The sequence below is a fragment of the Hypomesus nipponensis genome, chromosome 27 (genome assembly GCF_054491055.1).
Source record: "Hypomesus nipponensis isolate SF chromosome 27, ASM5449105v1, whole genome shotgun sequence".
In the NCBI taxonomy this organism is placed as follows: Eukaryota; Metazoa; Chordata; class Actinopteri; order Osmeriformes; family Osmeridae; genus Hypomesus; species Hypomesus nipponensis.
This window is the reverse complement of record NC_140387.1, coordinates 1,931,220-1,954,776: the sequence shown is the minus strand read 5'-3', so window position 1 is coordinate 1,954,776 and position 23,557 is coordinate 1,931,220. Positions and strand designations below refer to the sequence as shown.

The following is a 23,557-nucleotide window of genomic DNA, read 5'->3' as shown; positions in this document are numbered from 1 at the left end:
AATGATGCGGGCCACTGAAAGTGCAACCTCACTTTTGGTTTTAGAAAATGTTAATGTAGCAGTGAAGCATGAAGGTGTTGCATGAAGCAACTTGTGGAGTTCGAAGATCTGTCTTTTCTTTAAGGTGATGCAGACAATACTGGCCAACACCCTGTAACCCATGGTAACGCCACAGGCTGCAGTGGGAGGAGCCAGGGGAATTTGCTGCTGCGGGATTGGCTGAAAGCTGATGTTCTGAGATTCCACATGCGTTAGGATGTGGACAAGCTGGGTTGGGAAGCTGTGAATATGTTGCTAATAGCTCTTACTCGCTTTTTCTCTTTGTTTATAACTCACTCTCTCTTACACAGTATCTATGACGCACAATATCTATAATGGGGTGCTTAGGAATGATATGTTGATGGCAAACACATTAACTTCAGTTATTGACTCTGTTGGAATGTTAAATTATTGATAGCGTTATTGATAGTGCAATAAAAATGCACTAAATGTCTATTTAGTTATCTACCATCTGCTTCTATCGCAACCGGCACCTTGGCCTCTATGACAGGCAGTATAATCCTGGAGCGTAGAGAGGGACATGCTTTTGGGCATACCGCCCATGTCTAGGTATGATCTGTTATTTAACTAGGCCTACTCTAGCTGAGCAACGCAATCATTTCTTTTAACGTGTGAGCCCAGATCAGAGTTCTGTAAGTAGGTTTAAAAGTGTATTGCGATTGGCGGGGACGATCATTTGCATCTGGGTTTGTTTGTAGAAGAGCTTTTTACGATTGTCGGGACCACCAGTTGTCTCCCTTCAGCCCGTCCTCCTGCCAGACCACCCTGCCACCCTCCCCGGTCCTGGCCCTGACTGGACCCCGGGTGGCCTACGGATTCACGACCAGGCGATTTGCTGCCATGTTGTTATGGAAACTGGCTCGGTTTGAATCGTGAATCCAATGGCTTTGTGTCCAAGAGTAAGCATTACGTTTGTAACATTTTGAATTACAGCGTCCTTGTTTGATAAAAACATTCTTAAAGATTAAATGAAGGAATAATATTACTTGAATGTAAGCTTTTTAGAATGAAACACTTAATTTATAAGTATTGAAAATGAAATGTAAATACAGTTTGAACGTAATGCGTTTGATTGAAGTGGAATTCGTTAAAATGTAATCCCATTATTCCATAAGTATTCATTAATATCCAGATAGTACACGGATTTTAATGTGTATGCGATCACCGGAGTATCATTACTAGTCACCTATTCAGTCGGCAGTCTGTCAATCCAGACGGTTACCGCATGCTGGTTGGTGGTGCTGAAAGGACAGCGCCCTTCATTGCAAAGCAGGGCGTGACTTGGAGAACCCTCAAAGGTGCTCGAATGCCTTTTTGACCCCATCCCACAGAATAGGGAATTTTGAGTATAGCTGTCACACTAACAAATGGCGATATGACAAATAGTTGAGCAACTGTGTTTTTTGCAAGATGCTATTTCGCTCCTCTGTCAGTAGCCTATAATATGCCCATTGTGTCTATTGCGCTATCGATTAGACGAAGATTCATTTTGACATTAATTTTGGTCCAAGGCAACGCATCATTTCCGGATAAAGCTTGTGTCTCCCGCAGTCTCTAGTACCTCTAAACAGGTCTGCAGATTTCTCCTCAGTTTAGTTGACAGAATAGGGAAGGCTTCACGGTGGTGTTGAATGTATCATATGCAACTGGACCCGACCTGAAACCTGCAGGGTTTTGTCGTATTTAAAGTAAACGTACCCAGCATTCAGCATCAATGAGTAAGCAATTTTAAGCAGCAACTGAAACAGATGTGGTTAGATCTCCACTTTAATACCTGAAGCCTGGTGTACAGTCCGTTTCCCAGTAGATAATTCGTTTTTTGTTTTTCTTTAAACAGGCAAACAGGAAATCTAGATTTTTTTTCTTCCTGTTGTTGAGTTTCCTTACCTTGATTGATTTGTGGTGCCTCAAACTCGAGCTCAACACCGAACAGAGATTTTCATGCAGCGCGAGCACGGTAGATAGTGCGACCACCTGCGCTTGAAACCGGCAAGGCGGTGTCTGTCCAAGAGCGCGCGGGTGCCTAATCAAAGGAGCAGCTGCGCTTCAAAGGATCTTCCGACCGAAACTCCCCCCGATTGGAACCATGTCGACAACCGGGGAAGTACCGGCGTTCTTCAAGTCCATGGGCTCAGGGAGCCCCAAGCCACGCCAGAAATTCTGTGGCATGTTCTGTCCGGTGGAAGGCTCCGCTGATAACAAAACGCTGAATTTCGAGTCACTGCCTGCGGGCAAAGGGAAAACCGAGGGTTGGGTCATTGACAAGCAGACTGACATTTCCCAGCCGAGGAGGGTCGAAATACGACAAAGCACGGGGAAGGAAGCCCTGCAAAACCTGGATGACAAGGTAAGTTTTTGTGCTTTGTCACTCGAAAAAAAAAACATCACTCGTTCTCTGTCTCTTTTTCCATCACATGTATCTTTCTAACTCAGGCATAAAGTACGCAGCTTTGGAAAAATATAGCAATAGTTTAATGTGAATATTTTCGACAGTGTCTCAATTCATGTCGAAACATTGTTGTTTCGCTTTTTGACAAGACGTCAATTTGGCTTTATTGAGTTTTGCCTCCATTTTCCATTAGACGCTAATTTAATAGCTCATTACGTCCTACAGGACGGAGCCCCCTGCTCCATTAGATGGGCTACTTCCTGTTTTGAGGTTGCCTTGGTGAGGTTGCCTTGGTAGGTTGCCTTGGCACTCACATGCTGTCATGTCTGCGAGACCCCATCGTTGTTCAGGATTTGTGTGTGAGAGGCGGTTCCAACACACGCACACACACACACACACACACACACACACACACACACACATGCTGAGCCAGTTCTACGTTCTCCATCAAGGCCCGGTCCCACCCCTGTGCCGCCCTAACAAGGAGTGGTGGGCAGTTGATCGATCCAAGATTGCTGCAGTGTAACTAAAGCACGACCTGTCATAAACCTTTACTCCATTACTTTTATATAGGCCTACGGACCCCGTCATATAAAACTCTGATCACGACTTTGAATAGTTGTACGGTTACTTAGAAAGGTCGTTTGCCCATTCGCAGTGAATGGATACGTTGTCTACCCTGTTGTCTGTGTCGGTTCATGTGCTAACATAGCAGGCCTATATGCGTTTGCGTGTATTCACTTAACGGACGCTTTTATGCAAGTTGACGTACAGGGATTTGAACCGGCGACCTCTTGATCCGCAGTCAGATGTTCTACTTCACCATGAGCTGCACCAATCGCTTTGATTGCCTGTTGCATCATGTTTTCTCTTTATCCACCCCGCTGACCTCCATGTAGGCTACTACTGCAACAATCAATCACAATTTCATATGTATGCAGACATGTTGGCCTCGTGTGACTGACACACCCTTTTATCACACTTTCTCCAGGGTAAGATAAGTTTTTTTTAGGTCACGTTGGGTATGTTTTTTTTTTTTGGGGGGGGGGGGCAGAAAATGACACTGACAGTTTGAACTATTGTGTTATTGTAACAAACTATGGTAACTGAAAGTTCCCGTGTACACTTTTAAACGGTTATAGGAACTGCTTGGGATGCCCTGTACTTTCTGTAATCTAGTACCCAACCAGGGGCAGAGCAACGGAGACAGCACACAACGACTTCTCAATGGATCGGATCGGAGCAGGGCGGGGCATTGCGCATGCACCCTAAGCCTCGTGGAGAGCCAGCCCCTCCCTTCCTCCTTGTCTGAATCCGTCTGGCTCGGTTTGGTGCATCGGCGGAGATCAGGAGGAGAGGACACGGTTTGGAGTTCAGATTCTTTACCCCGATTCTGCGAGCTTAGCCCGCCCCCTCCACCACACACGGACGCTACCGGAATCGTACCCTCTCATCGCTGCTATTTATCTTCTGCTTTTTTAAAGTATTGTTTCTCAACCGGCCTAATCTACCGGGCATATACCGCAATACCGTGAACATCCCATTCTGTTGATACCCGGCAGTGCAGAGCAGCGAAAACTGAACGGCGAAGATGTCTGGCTATCAGGGCAAGAAGAATATCCCTCGCATCACAGTGAGTCGGGAACACGTTATTCCTTTGAGTGAAATGATGAGTGGTCATAGTCTCAGTAACCCTGAGTCAGACTGGGTCGCTGGTCTTGAGATGTGGTCCAGATTAGGGCGTCATAAACTAGTTACAAGCAGAGATGGGCGACCTGTTTGCATCAGCTGTGATAGGTTATGCATCCTGCTCGCATCTCTGAAGGGCCAAATAGGCTCCTGTCATAGCATAATACATATTTGCAAGAGCATTTTGCAATCTGAACGGTCAGAAGATGCATAGCTGTGCATTCAGATTACAATGCTACAAGGAAGACATGGAGGGTTTTCAAAGCATGTATTTCGAGACAAGTGCAGATTTTCGTCGTCAAGATGAATAACTCAGCTGTTATTCGTCTTTGACCAGGTACCATACAGGGCCCGGCTGACGTAAGATTTGCCATAGGACATAAATCATGCATTCATCGTTTGTGGTTTTGCATAAAAAACATTGCCACTGTATGACGTTTTGCCTTGCAAACGACTTCATCCTTTTTCACGCCGATGTTCTTTGTTTAGGCAGTGTGTCTGACTGGCCGGCACCTACTGTTACCGCTTGCCAACGGGTGGCGGAGAAAATGCAATAGATTGTCCTGCATCCGCCCATCCGCTATACCCATGTCGGGTTAGGATTTTTTTTTTTCCGGGAGCGAATGCCACTTTGGAAAACCCGGTTGGATTAATAGGGCACAAAGAGTTCCGTTGGTGTTTTTTGTTCTTTGTTGGACTGCGGGAGAAGCCCTGTCTCTCCCCTGGATAATTGCCCAGACACGGCAGAAATCACTGAAAAGTAGGCTAGGCTAGGAGAGAATAGCGTTAGCAATGGAAACAGGAGAATGGAGAGGAGAAGGGGGGCGGTGGGTCCTATTTCCTTCCTCCTCTCAGCCTAATGAAGGGAGCACGGCCGAAAAGAGACAACCACGGACCCTCGTTGTCTGCCCGTATGCAATATTGTTGTGAACCGAAACGTTCATTGTTTTTTTTTTAATCTCCGTTTTGTTTTTTTGTAGCCCTTAGGGACGGCTAATGTCTGTGTTTTAGGAGAGCGTCCCCATTCATTTTACCTACTCGTTCTATTGCATGTCCTCGAGATTTTTTTTTGAATTGAACTGAATTGAGCCTTTGGCTGGGTTACCCCTGCTGGTTGTCTTGACTGGCCGCCACAACTGGCCCTGGTCTGGCCTAAGCCACTAACTCATTCAGTGCTGTGTAGACTCTGAAACCGAGGAGAAACTGTGTCTGATTGTCACACACACACACGCACTTTCAGTCCAACATGCAAACGGTCTGTCATGTTGCGGTGCTTATGATCCAGCCGTTATTCATCCGTCTCTGGCCTGGTGTTGCTACTGTGTTGTGTTCCATCCCGTGAGGTAGATAAACGACGAGGAGCATTATAATGGATAAAGAAAAGAGAGAGTAAAATAGAAGACAGTTCAACTGTTTGATGCTGTAAATACAGTAGAGTGTCTGTGTGTGTGTGTGTGTGTGTGTGTGTGTGTCTGCGCATGGGTGGGTCCGTGGTTATGTGTGTGTTCGTGCCACACCTCTGTGGCGGAAAGCATCGATCTTTGCCATCTCTCCCACATCAACAGAATCCATGCAGTGTGTGTGTGTGTGTGTGTGTGTGTGTACTCAGGGGGCTTGTAACACACGATGTGCTGCAGTGTAGTACGCAGCCTGTGTAACACACCGTGTAGAACGCACACACGCGTTCTACACGGTGTGTTACACAGGCTGCGTAAGTAGGATCACAAACACACTGAATCCTCAGTGATTCGTTCGTTCGTTTCAATTCTCGCACTTCGGTTCCTGCCAGGTACTGGAGGAAACTGGAGTCGCCAAATCTGTACGGTTCAAATCTGAACCGTACGGTTCAGGTCAAGCAGTGATTACTTAATCACTAAATTGGCTGCAATTTCTATTTTAGTTAAAGTAGCCAATTACAGTACAGAATGATATATAGTGAATAGACGAGATCATTTATTGTATGACCGTGCACATCTTCTATGAGCTAGAAACTCAAAGCCGTGTTCTGCAAGTTAATCCAATTTCTGTCATCCTTTTTGGATGACGACATAATTAGATCCGAATGTTCAGTTTCCTAGACGTTGCTCCGGCAACCCCAGCACACATATACACGCATTCACACACGCATACCCATGCACCCATGCATACTGGGGTTTGGGGCTGAGGCTGGGGGTAGGGGCTGGGGCTGAGGCTGGGGGCTGAGGCTGGAGCTGAGGCTGTGGTTGGGGGCTGAGGCTGGGGGTAGGGGCTGAGACTGGGGGCTGAGACTGGGGGCTGAGGCTGGGGGTAGGGGCTGGGGGCTGAGGCTGGGGGCTGAGGCTGGGGGTAGGGGCTGAGGCTGGGGGCTGAGGCTGGGGGTAGGGTCTGAGGCTGGGGGTAGGGTCTGAGGCTGGGGGTAGGGGCTGAGGCTGGGGGCTGAGGCTGGAGCTGAGGCTGGGGGTAGGGGCTGAGGCTGGGGGCTGAGGCTGGGGGCTGAGGCTGGGGGCTGAGGCTGGGGGTAGGGTCTGAGGCGGTCAGCTGCACAGCCAGGCAGGGGAGCGTGACACCTCAGGAAGCTCTCATCAAATATGAATGTCACCCTGAATCTCACCACCTGGGGCTTTGGTCAGAACATTCAGACCTTCCAGATTCCTCATGAATAAGATCTGACACCACATATTACCTCAGAGTTCAAATGGAGGGTGTTTAAATAGCACCCCCCCCCCCCCCAGCATTGTCACCTATCCCACAATGCAATGGGGCCTCGCACATTCCACCTTCACTCACAACACAAAGCACCTCTACCAAACGCAACGCCTGCCAAGAACGTTCTTTCTTTCAGTTTTCTCTTTCCTCAGAAATAATCTAGGATTTCCCCCCGGTTCAGGAAGCCCGCCGTGTGAACAGGTGTGTGTGAACACACTGTCAGATCCCGCCCACAGGATGACACTATAGTTAGAAAGCAGTTGGTATTCTCAGCCCTGCCTCTGCTCCAGGCAGCTCGCAGACCAACAAGCGAATCTCTAAGAGGATCAGGAGCCACATCTAAGCCAGCTTGTTGTCTCAACAAAATCCATGCTTCTAAATCTGCACGCCTGCCCGGTTAGATTAAGGGAGGTCGTGGTGGATGGGTCTACAGTCGCACATCCACTTCCAGGGTCTGACCCAGGGGTGAGAGGAGGGTCATCCCAGGAGAGGTGACCATGACAGGGGTTGGGGAGAACAGTTGAACCCCTCTCCTGGAAGTCACTGTCCTAATTTTCTGGGAGTTTTTCCTTGTCTTCCTTGAGGGTTTAGGTTGGTTTATGTGCAGTTCTATGGGCGTATGTGGTGCCCTCTTTTTACAAGGAATGCCAAAGCTATACTTCAAATTTGATTTGGATTTGACTCTGGGCTGGGTGGACACTTTCCTACCTAAACTTCACATCCCAGGTAGTTTGTCTCTACGCCCAAATGGCAAAAAGAAGAGACACAAATCGAATTTAAACTTATCAAATGAAGCTTAATACATTTTCATGACATTGATCTTTTTTCCACACAATTGGAAGCGTACTTATTGTAATTGCACTGTTTTGGTATGTTCACATACTCACTAAAAGCTTTAATAAGCAGTATGCTTTGAAGTATACTTTGAGTATAAAATATGTTTTTGCATCTACCTGGTCACCCTCCCTGGTTCCCTCATGCGGAGGTTCAAGTCCTCAGATGGGGGTTGTTCCGCTCTCCACACACCACACCCCCAGCGAGCGTACAGCCCCTGCCTTCTGATTGGACATCGGCAACATGCTGGGTCATCATCGGTAGCTTTTGTCCCCGTTCACTAATGGTTTCGATTTCTCCCTGTGTGACCGAAGATCCGACAGAACACCGAGCATGCTGTCACATGATCCTCTGGATCGATCTGTGAGAGAGAGAGAGAGAGAGAGAGAGAGAGAGAGAGAGAGAGAGAGAGAGAGAGAGAGAGAGAGAGAAGGGGAGAGAGAGGGGGGGGAGAGAGAGAGGAAAAGGGGAGAGAGGGAGGGGGAGAGAGCAAGGGAGAGGAAGGGAGGAAAGATAGAGCAAGGGAGAGAGAGGGGGGGGGGGCGAGAGAGAGCTGATCAATGCCTTCCTCACTCTCTCAGTCTATCATTTTCATATCATTCAATAGTCGTCCGCCTATGGAGAGGCACTTGACAAGGACAGCTTTCATGAATACTAGATGCATCATTGATGTTATCGTGCTCAAATCGATGACGAGTTGAAGAGCTAGTTATATGGAGCATGAGGTGTTAAGGCCGGTGTACTTCCTGTTTGTGTGAGGTTGTCATGGTTCCCATGCAGGAAAGGTCACTGTCATGACTGACCATTCATAACTCCTGAATCCAGTAGACCGCATGTTTGGAGTTAGAGATGCGGTTTCATCTTCAAAGACTGCTGCTATTATTGGCAGCAGTGGATAAGATGCATGTGACAGCGCTTTCATCAAAAAGAGAAACAGTTTCTGAGGCGTTGTGTTTGAACGTTTGACTGCGCAAAGCTAGGCTACCTAGCTACCTAGCTAGGCTACGACCATGCCATGAGGTCATAACTTCTGCAGATGACCTAGGCTACCTAGCTACGTAGCTAGGCTACGACCATGCCATGAGGTCATAGCTTCTGCAGATGACCTAGGCTACCTAGCTACGTAGCTAGGCTACGACCATGCCATGAGGTCATAGCTTCTGCAGATGACGTGGTTGCTAGAAGATGAACCCAAGCCAGACTCTTGATGCGAGGGCCAAGTCCCCATAGATGTGTGATAACATCATGTTCCATTTGTAGCGGTTTCATCGCCGCTGTTCAAATCAGGCCTCGAACAGGACAGCTGCATGCGTGCTATGTGCCAGACTCTTCTCTAACACTGTGTGTGTGTGTGTCTGTGTGTGTCTCTGTGTGTGTCCGATGGGTTGTGTCTCTGCACATATGCCATCACCGGCCGACTGAGATTCCAGGCCAGCCGGGGCGTTTGGGGAAAAAGAAACACATGGAAGTATGACAGGGACAGGGGGAAGACAGGGTGTCTGTAGTGCGTGCTGGGTGGGGTGCTGGGTGGGGTGCTGGGTGGGGTGCTGGGTGGGGTGCTGGGTGGGGTGCTGGGTGGGGTGTCGAGCCCCTTTTGGGAGCGTTGCCGGGGCCAGGCTGGCTGGCTGGCTAGGAGGCACGCTACAGGCAGGACCTCGAACAGAGAGCTCTTTGTTTGTGGAGGATGCCCGGGGCCCCGTGACCAGGGTCGCGCCCGTCCCCTTTCAGAGGGCCGACCAGGGCCACGGTGGGAGGGAGGGGTAGGGTGGAGGGGAGGTGTGTGGGTAGTCAGGAGAACAAGGACCCGCCCCCCCCCACCCCCCCCATCCCAGTCCCACACGGAGGCAGCATCCAGGGGGTGTGTGGATGATTGATTGTAAGCTCTGTCTGCATGCTGATTGCTTCTTTATTATGACCTGTATCCCGTCAGCCAGTCAGGATCAGGGATACTGTCGGGGGCGTGTCCGTGGGCGGACTCTCCCGCGAGTCATTGTCTCTCCAGTTCTCTCCCCCCCCCCCCCCCCCCCCTCATCATTTGTGCAAGGCTAGAATTAGCTAGCGAGTTGAGTATCCTTTTGTAAAATGCCCTTCATTCTGCTGCTGAGATATAATCCTGTTCTGTTCGCCAGTCTGAAACGAGGCATGGTGCTTAGCAGCGAAACACAATTTTGTGTGTTACTGTTAAGGAAAGGCCAAACTCCTTCAATCCTGCTTCATCAGTGTCCTTTGTTCCTGTCTACTCCTCTCCTCCTCTTCTCTTCCTCTACTCCTCCTCTCCTCCTCCTCTCCTCTCGTCCTCTCCTCCTCTCCTCCTCCTCCTCTCCTCTCCTCTTCTCCTCCTCCTCTCCTCCTCTTCTCTTCCTCTACTCCTCCTCCTCCTCCTCTCCTCTCCTCCTCTTCTCTTCCTCTACTCCTCCTCCTCTCCTCCTCTCCTCCTCTCCTCCCTCCTCCTCTCCTCCTCTCTGCTCCTCCTCCTCTCCACTCCTTCACACATGCGTTCCTCCCTGTTGATCCTGCCTCAGGAACCTGGTGTCGGGCCAACGGCTCTGTTCTTTGTCTGTGTTGTGTGTGTGTTTGTGAGTGTGTGTGTGTGTGTGTGTTTGTGAGTGTGTGTGTGTGTGTGTGAGTGCCTCTGCGTGTGTGAAAGAGAGAAGGAGAATGGCAAATGAAATGCACACAAATCATGGCCACCCCTCACCCTCCCTGCCCGCACTCCCCCCCCCCCCCATTCATCAGCAGCCAGCAGAACAGAGTCCAGTTTGGTGCAGCCATAAAACACAGAGGGAGGACTCACTGTTCAGTGTGCTGCTCACTGTAGGCAGGGGGAGCGAGGCTGCATGACACAGCACATCCCAGGGCAGCCCCGCCCACCACAGGAGGCCCTGGGACCAGCCTGGGCCTCTACTGACCAGGGTGTGTGGGAGGAAGGTGTGGAGGGAGGAGGAGAGGGGGGAGGGGGGAGGAAGGTGTGGAGGGGGGAGGAGAAGAGAGGAGAGGAGGGAGGAGGGGGAGGAGAGGGGAGGAGAGGGGGGAGTAGAGGGGGGAGGAGGAGGGGGGAGGGGGGAAGAGGAGAGGGAGGAAGAGAGGGGGGAGAGGAGGGGGAGGAGGAGGGGGGGAGGAGGGGGAGGGGGGAGGAGAGGGGAGGAGAGGGAGGGGGAAGGAGGAGGGGGGAGGAGGAGAGGGAGGGGGGAGGAGAGGGAGGAAGAGGGGGAGGGGGGAGGAGAGGGAGGGGGAGGAGAGGGAGGAGGAGGGGGGAACAGGGGGGAGGAGGGTTCCAAAGGGACTGGGAACCCTAGGATATTCACAGGAATATTTCAGGGTTTTATAATATAAGCAACGAGTGGCAAGTCCGTTGACGTTTCCGCTCCACACAGAAACACAACACTCTCCCGTCTGGGCTCCCTCACAAGGAGCCGTCCTGAGCTAGTGTCATCTCTCTGTCTGGGTCTGATTCCCCCTGGGGGTCATCAAGGGCTTCATCAGAAGGAGCTGGTTCGTGTTGCTCACAAAGTTGATGTTATTACGAGAGGGTGTGTGTGTGTGTGTGTGTGTGTTTGGAGCCTGATCTTGGTCTTCCTTGTCGTCCCTCAGAGCGAGCGCCTGCTGGTTAAGGGGGCGAAGATCGTGAACGATGACCAGTCCTTCTGCGCCGACGTGTATATGGAGGACGGGCTCATCAAGTGAGTTTACTCTCTGGGAGTCGAGGGCACTCCAGACGCACTTACAGTCCAGAATGTAAACACTGCTCCTCCATCTGTCACTCAGAGGACGGCTCGGTCTCACTCACACACCCTCTTTTATGCTCCTCCATCCCTCTCTCTCTTCCTCTTTCTCTTTCCCTCCGTCCCCCTTGCTTGTCTCCCTCTTCCTCTCTCTTTTTCTCTCTCTCTCTCTCTCTCTCTCTCTCTCTCTCTCTCTCTCTCTCTCTCTCTCTCTCTCTCTCTCTCTCTCTCTCTCTCTCTCTCTCTCTCTCTCTCTCTCTCACTCCCTCTCTCTTCCTCTCACTCTTTCCCTCCCTCTCTCCTCCTCTCAGACAAATCGGTGAGAACCTGATTGTGCCAGGCGGGGTGAAGACCATCGATGCCCACGGTCGCATGCTGATGCCAGGGGGCATCGACGTGCACACTCGCTTCCAGATGCCCGACCGGGGCATGGTCGCCGCCGACGACTTCTACCAGGGGACCCGGGCCGCCCTGGCAGGGGGCACCACCATGATCCGTGAGTCACACGTCTCACACGGCTCGGTGGTTAGAGCGTCAGACTCTGGGTCAATAGGACACAGGTTCAGATCCCCTCAGTACTCCAATTAAAATATCTGTTTGTTTTTTTTGTTTTGTTTTTTAAGCGTCTTGTAAATGATTACATTTTCATTATTAGATGCACACACACAGACTTAGATGATATTAAAGTATGTCTCCCACGAGTACTTTTTGAAGTACATTCACAGGCCCTGCGGTCCTTTAAAAGATCTGCAGCCGTCAGACATACCAGCGTGCCACAATGTGCTGAGCGTGGAGAAGCGAGCAGGAGGGAGGCATTCTGCACAGCCTCCTCTCTCTGTCTCTCTCTGTCCCTCTAATCACATCACCATACCACAGCCATGTCACTCCTAGATGAGTCAGCAGAGTGTTTCCAAGTAGCCCCTGTTCCCCGTGTCTCTCAGTGTGTGTGTGTGTGTGTGTGTCCACAGCACCAGGACAGGAAGTGGGTCTCAACTAGGGGGATGACAGACAGGAAGTGGGTCTCAACTAGGGGGGTGTTCAGCTAACGAGAAATAGTATTACTGAGGGTTGATGTTCTACTAATACACTGTGTGTGTGTGTGTGTGTGTGTGTGTGTGTGTGTGTGTGTAGTGGACCACGTCGTCCCGGAGCCAGGGACCAGCCTAATTTCTGCCTTTGAGCAGTGGCTGGACTGGGCCAGCAGCAAGTCCTGCTGTGACTTCTCCCTCCACGTGGACGTGACCGAGTGGCACAAGGGCGTCCAGGAGGAGATGGAGACGCTGGTGAAGGACCACGGTAGGACGACCTCGCCGACCTGCCCTCCCCCGGAGAAGACCTCAGACTAGGGCCTGAGTCAGTTAGGATGACCTCCCCTACCCCGGAGGAGACCTCAGACATTTACATTTAGTCATTTAGCAGACGCTCTTATCCAGACTGACTTACAGTAAGTACAGGGACATTCCCCTCGAGGCAAGTAGGGCGAAGTGCCTTACCCAGAATAAAACCGCATTTTGCACACACGGGAATTGAACCGGCAGCCTTCTGATTAATAGCCCGACTCCCTAACCGCTCAGGCATCTGAACACCCGACCAGACTAGGGCCTGAGTCAGTGACAGCCTCTGGGCTGGACCCTGACCAGGATTAGTGATTTCCTCCTCATCTCTGTCTATATTTAGATTTGTTAGGCCTGTTTTTTGTTTTTTCTCTTTCTCTCTCTCTCTCTGTCTCTCTCCAGACCTCTATCCCTCTCTTTGACTCATCCCTTATTTTCTCAGGTGTCAACTCTTTCCTTGTCTACCTGGCTTATAAGGATGTTTTCCAGCTTACTGACTCTCAGGTAGGACTTCCTGTGTCATTTGTTTTCTTTTTGTTGCCCTGGACTTCCTGTCCACTGTAGAACCTCCCTGTAGAACTTCAACGTAGAACCTCACTGTAGAACCTCACTGTAGAACCACACGTATAACCTCACTGTAGAACCTCCCTGTAGAACCACACCGTAGAACCTCACTGTAGAACCTCCCTGTACAACCTCACTGTAGAACCTCCCTGTAGAACCTCACTGTAGAACCTCACTGTAGAACCTCACTGTAGAAAGTCTCCTGTAGAACCTCACTGTAGAAAGTCTCCTGTAGAACCTCACTGTAGAAAGTCTCCTGTAGAACCTCACTGTAGAAAGTCTCCTGTAGAACCTCACTGTAGAAGGTCTCCTGTAGAACCTCACTGTAGAAGGTCTCCTGTAGAACCTCACTGTAGAACCTCACTGTAGAAAGTCTCCTGTAGAACCTCACTGTAGAACCTCACTGTAGAACCTCACTGTAGAACCTCACTGTAGAAGGTCTCCTGTAGAACCTCACTGTAGAACCTCACTGTAGAACCTCACTGTAGAACCTCACTGTAGAAGGTCTCCTGTAGAACCTCACTGTAGAACCTCACTGTAGAAGGTCTCCTGTAGAACCTCACTGTAGAAGGTCTCCTGTAGAACCTCACTGTAGAACCTCACTGTAGAAGGTCTCCTGTAGAACCTCCCTGTAGAATGTCTCCTGTAGAACCTCACTGTAGAAGGTCTCCTGTAGAACCTCACTGTAGAAGGTCTCCTGTAGAACCTCACTGTAGAAGGTCTCCTGTAGAACCTCCCTGTAGAAGGTCTCCTGTAGAACCTCACTGTAAAAGGTCTCCTGTAGAACCTCACTGTAGAAGGTCTCCTGTAGAACCTCACTGTAGAAGGTCTCCTGTAAAACCTCCCTGTAGAAGGTCTCCTGTAGAACCTCACTGTAGAAGGTCTCCTGTAGAACCTCACTGTAGAAGGTCTCCTGTAGAACCTCACTGTAGAAGGTCTCCTGTAGAACCTCACTGTAGAAGGTCTCCTGTAGAACCTCACTGTAGAAGGTCTCCTGTAAAACCTCACTGTAGAACCTCACTGTAGAAAGTCTCCTGTAGAACCTCACTGTAGAACCTCACTGTAGAACCTCACTGTAGAACCTCACTGTAGAACCTCACTGTAGAAGGTCTCCTGTAGAACCTCACTGTAGAACCTCACTGTAGAAGGTCTCCTGTAGAACCTCACTGTAGAAGGTCTCCTGTAGAACCTCACTGTAGAACCTCACTGTAGAAGGTCTCCTGTAGAACCTCACTGTAGAAGGTCTCCTGTAGAACCTCACTGTAGAACCTCACTGTAGAAGGTCTCCTGTAGAACCTCCCTGTAGAAGGTCTCCTGTAGAACCTCACTGTAGAAGGTCTCCTGTAGAACCTCACTGTAGAAGGTCTCCTGTAGAACCTCACTGTAGAAGGTCTCCTGTAGAACCTCCCTGTAGAAGGTCTCCTGTAGAACCTCACTGTAGAAGGTCTCCTGTAGAACCTCACTGTAGAAGGTCTCCTGTAGAACCTCACTGTAGAAGGTCTCCTGTAGAACCTCACTGTAGAAGGTCTCCTGTAGAACCTCACTGTAGAAGGTCTCCTGTAGAACCTCACTGTAGAAGGTCTCCTGTGCTGGGTGCTGCAGCTGAAGCCCCTCTGATGTGTTCCTCAGGTGTACGAGGTGTTCAGCGTCATCAGAGACCTGGGAGCCGTTGCTCAGGTCCACGCAGAGAACGGAGACATCGTGGCTGAGGTGAGATGCTCCTCACTGGTCACTGACACACTCAGATGGTGGTGCTGTATGGATGTATGGACATGGGGGGAGAGGGGGTATATACAGAGTTATTGGTGAACAGAAGCTGATGAATATTCATCAAGGTTAGTGGTGTAATTTGGCCAGTCGGAACTTCTTTACACATGACTCCCTCCCCTTCTCCTCCTCCCCTCCCCCTCTCCTCCTCTCCTCCTCCCCTCCCCCTCTCCTCTTCCCCTCCCCTCCTCCCCTCCTCCCCTCCCCCCTCCTCCTCTCCTCCCTCCCCCCTCCCCCTCCCCCCTTCCCCCTCCCCCCTCCCCCCTCCCCCCTCCCCCCTCCCCCCTCCCCCCTCCTCCTCTCCTCCCTCCCCCCTCCCCCTCTCCTCCTCCTCCCCTCCCCCTCTCCTCCTCCCCTCTCCCCCTCTCCTCCTCCCCTCTCCCCCTCTCCTCCTCCCCTCTCCCTCTCCTCCTCCCCTCCCCTCTCCCCCTCCACCCCTACAGGAGCAGCATCGTATTCTGGAGCAGGGCATCACAGGGCCCGAGGGTCACGTCCTGAGCCGTCCTGAGGAGGTAAGACCACCGTCTCTCCTCAGCTCTACCCAGAATCCTCTCTGACCCCGCCCCCACCCCCCCCCCCCTCGTCACGCCTGCCCGCTGACACGCCCCCTCTCTCTCTCCAGGTGGAGGCAGAGGCTGTGAACCGCTCCGTCACGGTGGCCAATCAGACCAACTGTCCCCTCTACATCACCAAGGTGATGAGCAAGAGCGCCGCCGATGTCATCGCTCAGGCCCGGAAGAAGGGTGAGACGCCTTGGAACATTCTAGAACAGCGTTCCTCTAACATGGTCCTGGGAAACCCACTGTTAATGTTCTAGATGTTTCCCTACTCCAGCACATCTGGTTCAAACGAACGGGTGTTTGACAGGCTTCTACTGAGCTTGATGATGACTCAGTGATCCATGATGACTTGAGCAGGGAAACATCTAGAACATGCAGGGAAGGGGGGGTCTCCTGAGGACCAGGGTTGAGAAAGGCTGGTATGCGCATGACCGTACTGTCTTGTGTCGTGTGTGCTGATTGGCCGTACAGTCTTGGGTCATGTGTGCTGATTGGCTCTCTGTAGGCACCGTGGTGTACGGGGAGCCAATCACGGCCAGCCTGGGCACAGACGGCTCACACTATTGGAGCAAGAACTGGGCGAAGGCCGCCGCTTACGTCACCTCCCCGCCCCTCAGCCCCGACCCCACCACGCCCGACTACCTCAACTCCCTGCTCTCCTGGTAAGACTGGGACTCCTTCAGCCTCCTCCGGGATGCAGGGGGCGACTAGGGGGACGTGGATGACTACGAGGGGACGAGCTCAGATGGATGAGCACAGGAAAGAGCTGTCATAGCTTCACTCTCCTCGTCTTACCTGATACACAAACGCCTCAAACACTGGAGTCAAGTCATACTTCCTTCTTTTAGATTGATTTCTTGGTCCTTTTTCATACTGAGAGAGAGAGAAAGAGAGAGAGAGAGAGAGAGAGAGAGAGAGAGAGAGAGAGAGAAAGAGAGAGAGACCCTGTCCTGACCCCTGACCCTGTGCTCTGTTCTCCAGTGGGGACCTGCAGGTGACAGGAAGCGCCCACTGCCCCTTCAACACCGCCCAGCGCGCCGTGGGCAAGGACGACTTCACCCTGATCCCCGAGGGCACCAACGGCACCGAGGAGAGGATGTCTCTGATCTGGGACAAGTGTGTGGTGGGTGTCTGTGCCAGCCTGTCGGCCTGCCACAACAGGGATACGGTACCTGGTGTGTGGCTTACGGGAGGACTGCGTTACGTGACGTCCTTCCTGTTTTCGGGTCCTCTCCAGGTGACCGGTAAGATGGACGAGAACCAGTTTGTGGCGGTGACGAGCACCAACGCGGCCAAGATCTTCAACCTGTACCCCCGCAAGGGCCGCATCGCCGTGGGCTCGGACGCAGACCTGGTGCTGTGGGACCCCGACGTCACCAAGATCATCTCAGCCAAGAGCCACAACTCTGTAGGTCACGCTCTGCAGACAACACACCCTGACAGAACACATCTACATCAACAAAAAACGTGTTTCTAGTTTCTAGTTCACCAGAAGAGTACAAAGTGTTACGACAGACACTCTAAGCTGTAACAACACTACCCAGTTATGTCATCGATAGTTCCAGTTAAAACAAGAAGTGTCCAAAGTCAACACTGGGGAGTATAGTGAGAGGTAAATATGTTTTTTAATGACCTTCCATATTGGGCTATTTATGGTCATATGACTGGTGAGTGCGTCTGATTGGTTGAGAACACCAGTGGGAGGGTGTGGTCTTCTCGGGGAGTGATGTCATGCTGGATTTCTGCCAGAGTTCTGGAACATGTAATTGTGGTTTGTTAACAGGGAAATTACTGTAGGTGTGATAGACAGAGAGAGGGAGAGAGAGAGAGAGAGAGAGAGAGAGAGAGAGGGAAAATTAGAGAGAGACAGTGAGTGAGAGAGTGTGTGTGTGTGAGCAATTAGACACACTGCTGTCCTCATTCTATGGTTCCTGTCTTTCCGCTTGGTCAGGAAATGGACTAATGCATGAGGGGAAAACTGGTCATTTACTGTGTGTGTGTGTGTGTGTGTGTGTGTGTGTGTGGGAGCGGCTTGTGACCTCATGCTGTTCTGAGGACTGGAGAAGCAGCCAGCTTACCATGACCACACAGTCAGTAGCTTTTAGGAGGGCGGTCACTCAGATTCACACACACACACACACACACCCACACACACACACACACACACACACTCACACACACACACTCACACACACACACACACACACACTCACACACACACACACACACACACACACACACACACCCACACACACCCACACACACCCACACACACACACACACACACACACACTCACACACACACTCACTGGCTCCCATCAAAAAGTCACGAGGTGATTAGATTAAATGTTGTGTCTTTTATTCACATAAATGTTTCTTTTTTTACAACAAGGACATCTTTGCAAAGAAGGGCAAGACATCATTTAGGCAGCTGTATATATGACGTATCACGCGCATATCTGACCCCTCCTCATATGAACCCTCCCACCCCCTCCCCCCTCCCCCCCCAGGCAGTGGAGTACAACATCTTTGAGGGCATGGAGGTGCGCGGTGCCCCCCTGGTGGTGATCAGCCAGGGCAGGATCGTCCTGGAGGAGGGGACCCTGCACACCACCGAGGGCTCCGGACGCTTCGTGGCCCGCAAGCCCTTCCCCGACTATGTGTACAAGAGGATAAAGGCCCGCAGCAGGGTAAGAGCTCGGTGTTTAACACCTGAACCAGGACTCAGTGTAGCAGGGTACGAGTTCTCTCTCTCTCTGCTATCTTCAGGGTCAAATCGACCCCTCAGACAGTGTGAGGTGTGAAGGATTCCAACGTGAATTCTGCTTTCCCTGTCCACCATCCACTCGTGTCACAAAATACCAGCATGTTCTGTGTGATGTCGAGTCGCTGATGTCATTTCCTGTCCTCCCCAGCTGGCTGAGTTGAGGGGGGTCCCTCGGGGTCTCTACGACGGGCCAGTCTGCGAGGTGTCCGTCACTCCCAAGACCATGACCCCTGCCTCCTCTGCCAAGACCTCACCTGCCAAACAGGCAGCCGGTCAGCCGGTCCGCAACCTGCACCAGTCTGGCTTCAGTCTGTCTGGTCAGTAACACTCTCATCTAGGGCTGACAACCTGCACCAGTCTGGCTTCAGTCTGTCTGGTCAGTAACACTCTCATCTAGGGCTGACAACCTGCACCAGTCTGGCTTCAGTCTGTCTGGTCAGTAACACTCTCATCTAGGGCTGACAACCTGCACCAGTCTGGCTTCAGTCTGTCTGGTCAGTAACACTCTCATCTAGGGCTGACAACCTGCACCAGTCTGGCTTCAGTCTGTCTGGTCAGTAACACTCTCATCTAGGGCTGACAACCTCGGCGTACCAATCGGAATCGTCCCGTTAGAATATGGAATTGTTCCGTAAAAAAATATTGAATTTTGTAAGTAAGTTCCTTACAAACCCTTAAATAAGGTTCACAACGACCCATCGTTGTGCTGCGACAACTTTACCGTCGGGTTGTGGGGGGTGTGAGACAGCCCGACGGTTAAAAGAAAATGCTTTTTTTGTCTTGGGTAAAGTTGTTTAAAAGAAAAAGCTTTTAAATTCAGTGCGAATCTACGGGAATGAAACTGAGCGGAACAATATCTTACGGGTAAAGCTTCCTATTTCAGGAAGATTGATATTTCACTGTCAATGCTGAGAGATGAGGTTGGCATGGAAACACGGTAGTCAGATTGTGACTGGATGATGTTGGCATGGAAACACGGTAGTCAGATTGACTGTCTTGTGTCTCCAGGTGCCCAAGTCGATGACAACATCCCCCGTCGAAACACCCAGCGCATCGTGGCTCCGCCCGGGGGCAGAGCCAACATCACCAGCCTGGGTTAAAGCTCTCCCATTGGCTGGGAGGGGGGGTGGGTAAAGAGGAGGGGCTTCAGGAACTGGGGGAGGGGGGGAGACCAGAAACCACCTCTACATCTAGAGCCACGCCCTCCACAGTGCCTGAAGAACCGCCCCCTCCTCTACCTCCACTTCTACCCTCACCCCCTCTTTTACCCCCCCCCCCCATCTCTTCCCCCTGTTCAATCCAATCCCCCCTGTCCCGACGAAGACCCCTAGAGAAGAGTTGCCTCATACGAAGAACAACAACAAGCAGAAAACTACAACAACACACCTTTATTTGAGCACTTTTGACTGTATTATTTAGTGTTTTATACTGTACTTTCTACCTGCCATGATTCTTTTGATTGTTTGTCTTTATTTTTATGTCGTAAACAGATGGGGTTCAGTCAGGCTGGACTGGGCAGATTTAACACAGGGAGGAATCGACGTCACATGACTGGCATGCTTTCCGTTTCCGTCCTCCATCTTTGTAGTTTTTAGACGCACGGTAAACAAATTGAGATGGTGTAATGGGTATGTTGTCATGATGTTTCAAACAGTAGGCATGGTTCACAACACTGTGCTGTGGATTTGGAAAGGGATAAGGCTTTGATCATTCACCAGTAGCTGGCGTCCTGTTTTAAATTCTCCAGTGTCATCAGTTAGCGTAGATTTAATCAGTTCAACACTGGCTATGATGGAGTGTATTTATCCAAGAAAGGTTTTGAGGCTGCACAACAGCCTTGTGTTCTAGGTCGAAGAACTCGGTACAGCCTTGTATGGTGCTGTACAGCGCGATGTTTGGGGGAGATAGAGGGACTTTCTAGGGACATTCCCTCCGTCCTGCCAAACCACTTGAATTCTTTGGAAGCTGCAGTGGGTCTTCCGTAGCGGTGGGACGTTCTGGAACGCCAGCGGAATCAGAACCCTCAACCGGCTCCGAGTAGAACGCCGTGTTCCATCGTGTTCCACAGCAGGGCCTTCTCAGGACCTACGTGTGACCTGAACAACTGGTAGAACTTGGAGAGTCGCTAGGAAGGAATAGGAGTGGATTACAACACCACCGCCACAATATCACCCGCCTTAAACTGGTGCTGCCCCACCCCTAACCATTAGAGGGAAGAATATTCAAAGATCCTTGCAGTGTTTTAAAGATAGCAGTGGGTAGGAAGATGCATGTTCATGCGCCTCCATTTTCTCGCATCTCGCATTCAGCCCTTCCCTCTCTCCTCTTCAGGTGCCTGAACCCACCGACGTTGTACTGGTAGTTTGATTATTTGTATTATTCTTATTGTGGTAAGAGAAGGATGTAACATATATGTGTAAGGTAGCCAGGTTTAACCGATGCAAAGGTGCCAGTTTTTGCTCTTGCGTGATCCACGAGTGGTGTTCCTGTAGAGAGAAAAACCGTGTGATATATTTTAGAGACGTAGAGTTTGTTCGCCGTTGTCGATATCTCGGTATTTTAGTGTCACGATTCTGTCGTTAGGTGCCAAAGGGCTGAACACTACTAATGTTTGGAGGGAGATGTGAGGTTCTGTGTTAGCTGGTGTGCTGTGTTAGTGCGTGAGGCCCGGGCTACACCTGTTTGCCTGGCTGGTCCCTGACATGGCCTGGATCGATGCCAACGACTGTTCGCTCCGACCGTGCGTCTGGTTTTCATTGCGCGAGGCGGTTCCTCCCAGTGTGTTCATCTTCCCCCGTCGGTGAGATGTTGCTCCGCAGAGCCTGTCCCCTCTCTCCGGATGACTTCAGACGGAGCAACGCTCCATCGCCGGCTCTCTCTTTCACACTGACACCAACACACAAACACACGCACTAACACACACACTCACGCATACAAGTTTGCACACACACACACGTCACACGACACACACTGCGACTCCTGGGTCATCTCACCCTGCCCAGGGAGGGAGCCATCTCACAGATCTCAGAACCACTCGCGTTGGCGATTGTGATTTATGATTCACGTTTTTTGACGGTCGTTAACGTTAATTTCAGTGCTTGAATCGCGTCAGGTGGTTTTCCCGCTCTCTTCTTCCTCCCTGTCCTGGGACGGCATTGTGGCATCTCTTCAGCATGAGTCCGTTTCGCTTGCTTGGTGTTTTCAAATGCATATTTCTCAAACGGAGGGGATGCGAGAGTTTACCCTCCCGTCCTGATTTTCTGGCTTTTCCCCACTCTGGACTCTGTGGTTGAGGAGGCAGTCTGCTCAAGCACAAATACGATTTGGCAGGGAGGAGAATTCTCCTGAGACTTAAAGTATGTCTCTGCTAGTCCCCCCATCCACCCTCTCTCCCCCGCCCTCCCTTCCTCCTCACTCCTTCTCTGGCTTTTCCACTGTTGCCGTCTGTTGTCGTGACTACGGGGCCCTTGTGTCACCCTGGGCTTACTTTTTTTGTTTGTCATGGCAACCCTGTGTCAGATCGGAAGTTGCCCGTGGCAACCACTCCAGACCCGGTGCTATTAGAACAACAGTCTTACGTCTGGAATGGCTGCAGTGATTCTATCCAACACTCCCTTACCCTGCCCTGCTTCTCTGGAACAAGGGGATATCACCCTGTAACAGCCTCGGTATATATATAGAATGGTATTGGTATATACCAATTGGTATTGATATCCGTATTTTATATAGTACCAGTCAAAAGTTTGGACACATTTTCCCATGTGTCCAAACTTTTGACTGGTACTATATATATATAGGAACAGGCTGTTGGTCTAGATGTCACAGTCAGACCCAGAGCCCATTGGCCCTAAGTGACATCATTCAGAAGGTTCGGGCTTCAGGTGTTCTAGAATCCTCCAAGGGCTCCAGAGTGCCATTTCCTCCCCCCCCCCCCCCTGTCTGGGGAAGCCTGAAGTATTCACCCACTCCTCCACGTTAACCACCGGCCGCCGTCGCCACGGCAGCGTCCCCTCCGCGTCCACACACACACACGCGAGCACACACACACACGCGAGCACACACACACACACATTCCTTTTGCGCTCTGTCACCCTAGGTGTTTTTTCTATGCCGCGCTAATACTGTACGTGATGTAAGCAAACCGCCGAGGGAGGAGAGAGAAGCTTGTAGGTCTGAGGTTGCTAACGCTGTTTAACCCCACCCCCCTCCCCACCCCCGCACCCCGCCCCCGTGCTCTCCTTAACACCCCGCACCCCCCTGCCCGCCCTATCGTGAAAGTGAAAACTGTGTGATTGTGTTTGTCTTGATGGCCGTGGGGCATTTGGGCTGCTTCCAGTCTGTGGAGCGTCCGGCCCCATGGACAGTTATGTAAAAACAAATGATTTCAAAGGATTAAACATGAAAAATAATCGAGGCTCCGAGTCTTGATTGTTTGTTTTTTTGTTGTCGTTCTTTTCAAATTTCACACCCAGAGGAGAGCATCCACACAGAAGGTAACATAATGAACACGATTTCTGAAGCCTGTAGACTTAAAGCAAGAAACATCGCTACGCTATCAGCATAGCTTACTTTTTTATGTTCTATTGACTGAGAACTTGAGCTAATAATCTTCCTCGGGTCGGGGACGGCTGGAACACGATGGACACAAGAAAGTTTGTGTGTAATTCTCTTTTCTGACACAAGGAGGCGGCATAGCCAAAGGCCTGCTAGGTAAAATCTTCCATTTGCTGGACACTGTTCTCTACAAGCAACTACTAAGACAGTAACTGACTGAACATGTTCATGACTGCACTGGTTTAGTAATGACTCACGGTTTCTTAACTAGACCAATCAGTAATTAGCTAATATCAACTCGTAATGGAGATAAGTTCACTTTCACCAATGGGGGATTAGCCAAGAGAGGGTGATGAGGGCTACATATTGTAACAACAGATGAGACATTTAAAACGTTTCATAACGATCTTTGATTCCAGATTCCCCCCCACAACATCCTATACAGCTTACATTTACATTTAGCAGACGCTCTTATCCAGAGCGATTTACATTAAGTACAGGGACATTCCCCCGGAGGCAAGTAAGGTGAAGTGCCTTGCCCAAGGACACAACGTCATTTTTTTTTGCACCTGACTCCCAGAGCTTGCAAAATTACAGTAAGCAAATCTGACGTCCAGCAGTTGTAAATGTTA

The 23,557-nt window shown here is 50.7% G+C and overlaps 1 protein-coding gene across 2 annotated transcripts; it reads left to right on the top strand.

The window, feature by feature from the left end:
• Positions 1-1,996: 1,996 nt before the first annotated feature.
• Positions 1,997-22,784, top strand: dpysl2b (dihydropyrimidinase like 2b). 2 transcript variants are annotated; one of them, XM_084693726.1, is made up of 14 exons: positions 1,997-2,407; positions 11,249-11,337; positions 11,691-11,875; positions 12,511-12,675; positions 13,156-13,217; positions 14,907-14,987; positions 15,488-15,556; positions 15,667-15,787; positions 16,110-16,266; positions 16,586-16,727; positions 16,842-17,012; positions 18,115-18,294; positions 18,520-18,688; positions 19,380-22,784. In XM_084693726.1, exons 1-14 carry the CDS (start codon positions 2,147-2,149, stop codon positions 19,469-19,471), a joined length of 1,944 nt encoding a protein of 647 aa, XP_084549852.1. In that variant the 5' UTR covers positions 1,997-2,146; the 3' UTR covers positions 19,472-22,784. The 2 variants fall into 2 exon arrangements, with proteins under 2 accessions (XP_084549852.1, XP_084549853.1); XM_084693727.1 differs by lacking the exon at positions 1,997-2,407 and adding an exon at positions 3,767-4,082.
• The last annotated feature ends 773 nt before the right edge of the window (positions 22,785-23,557 follow it).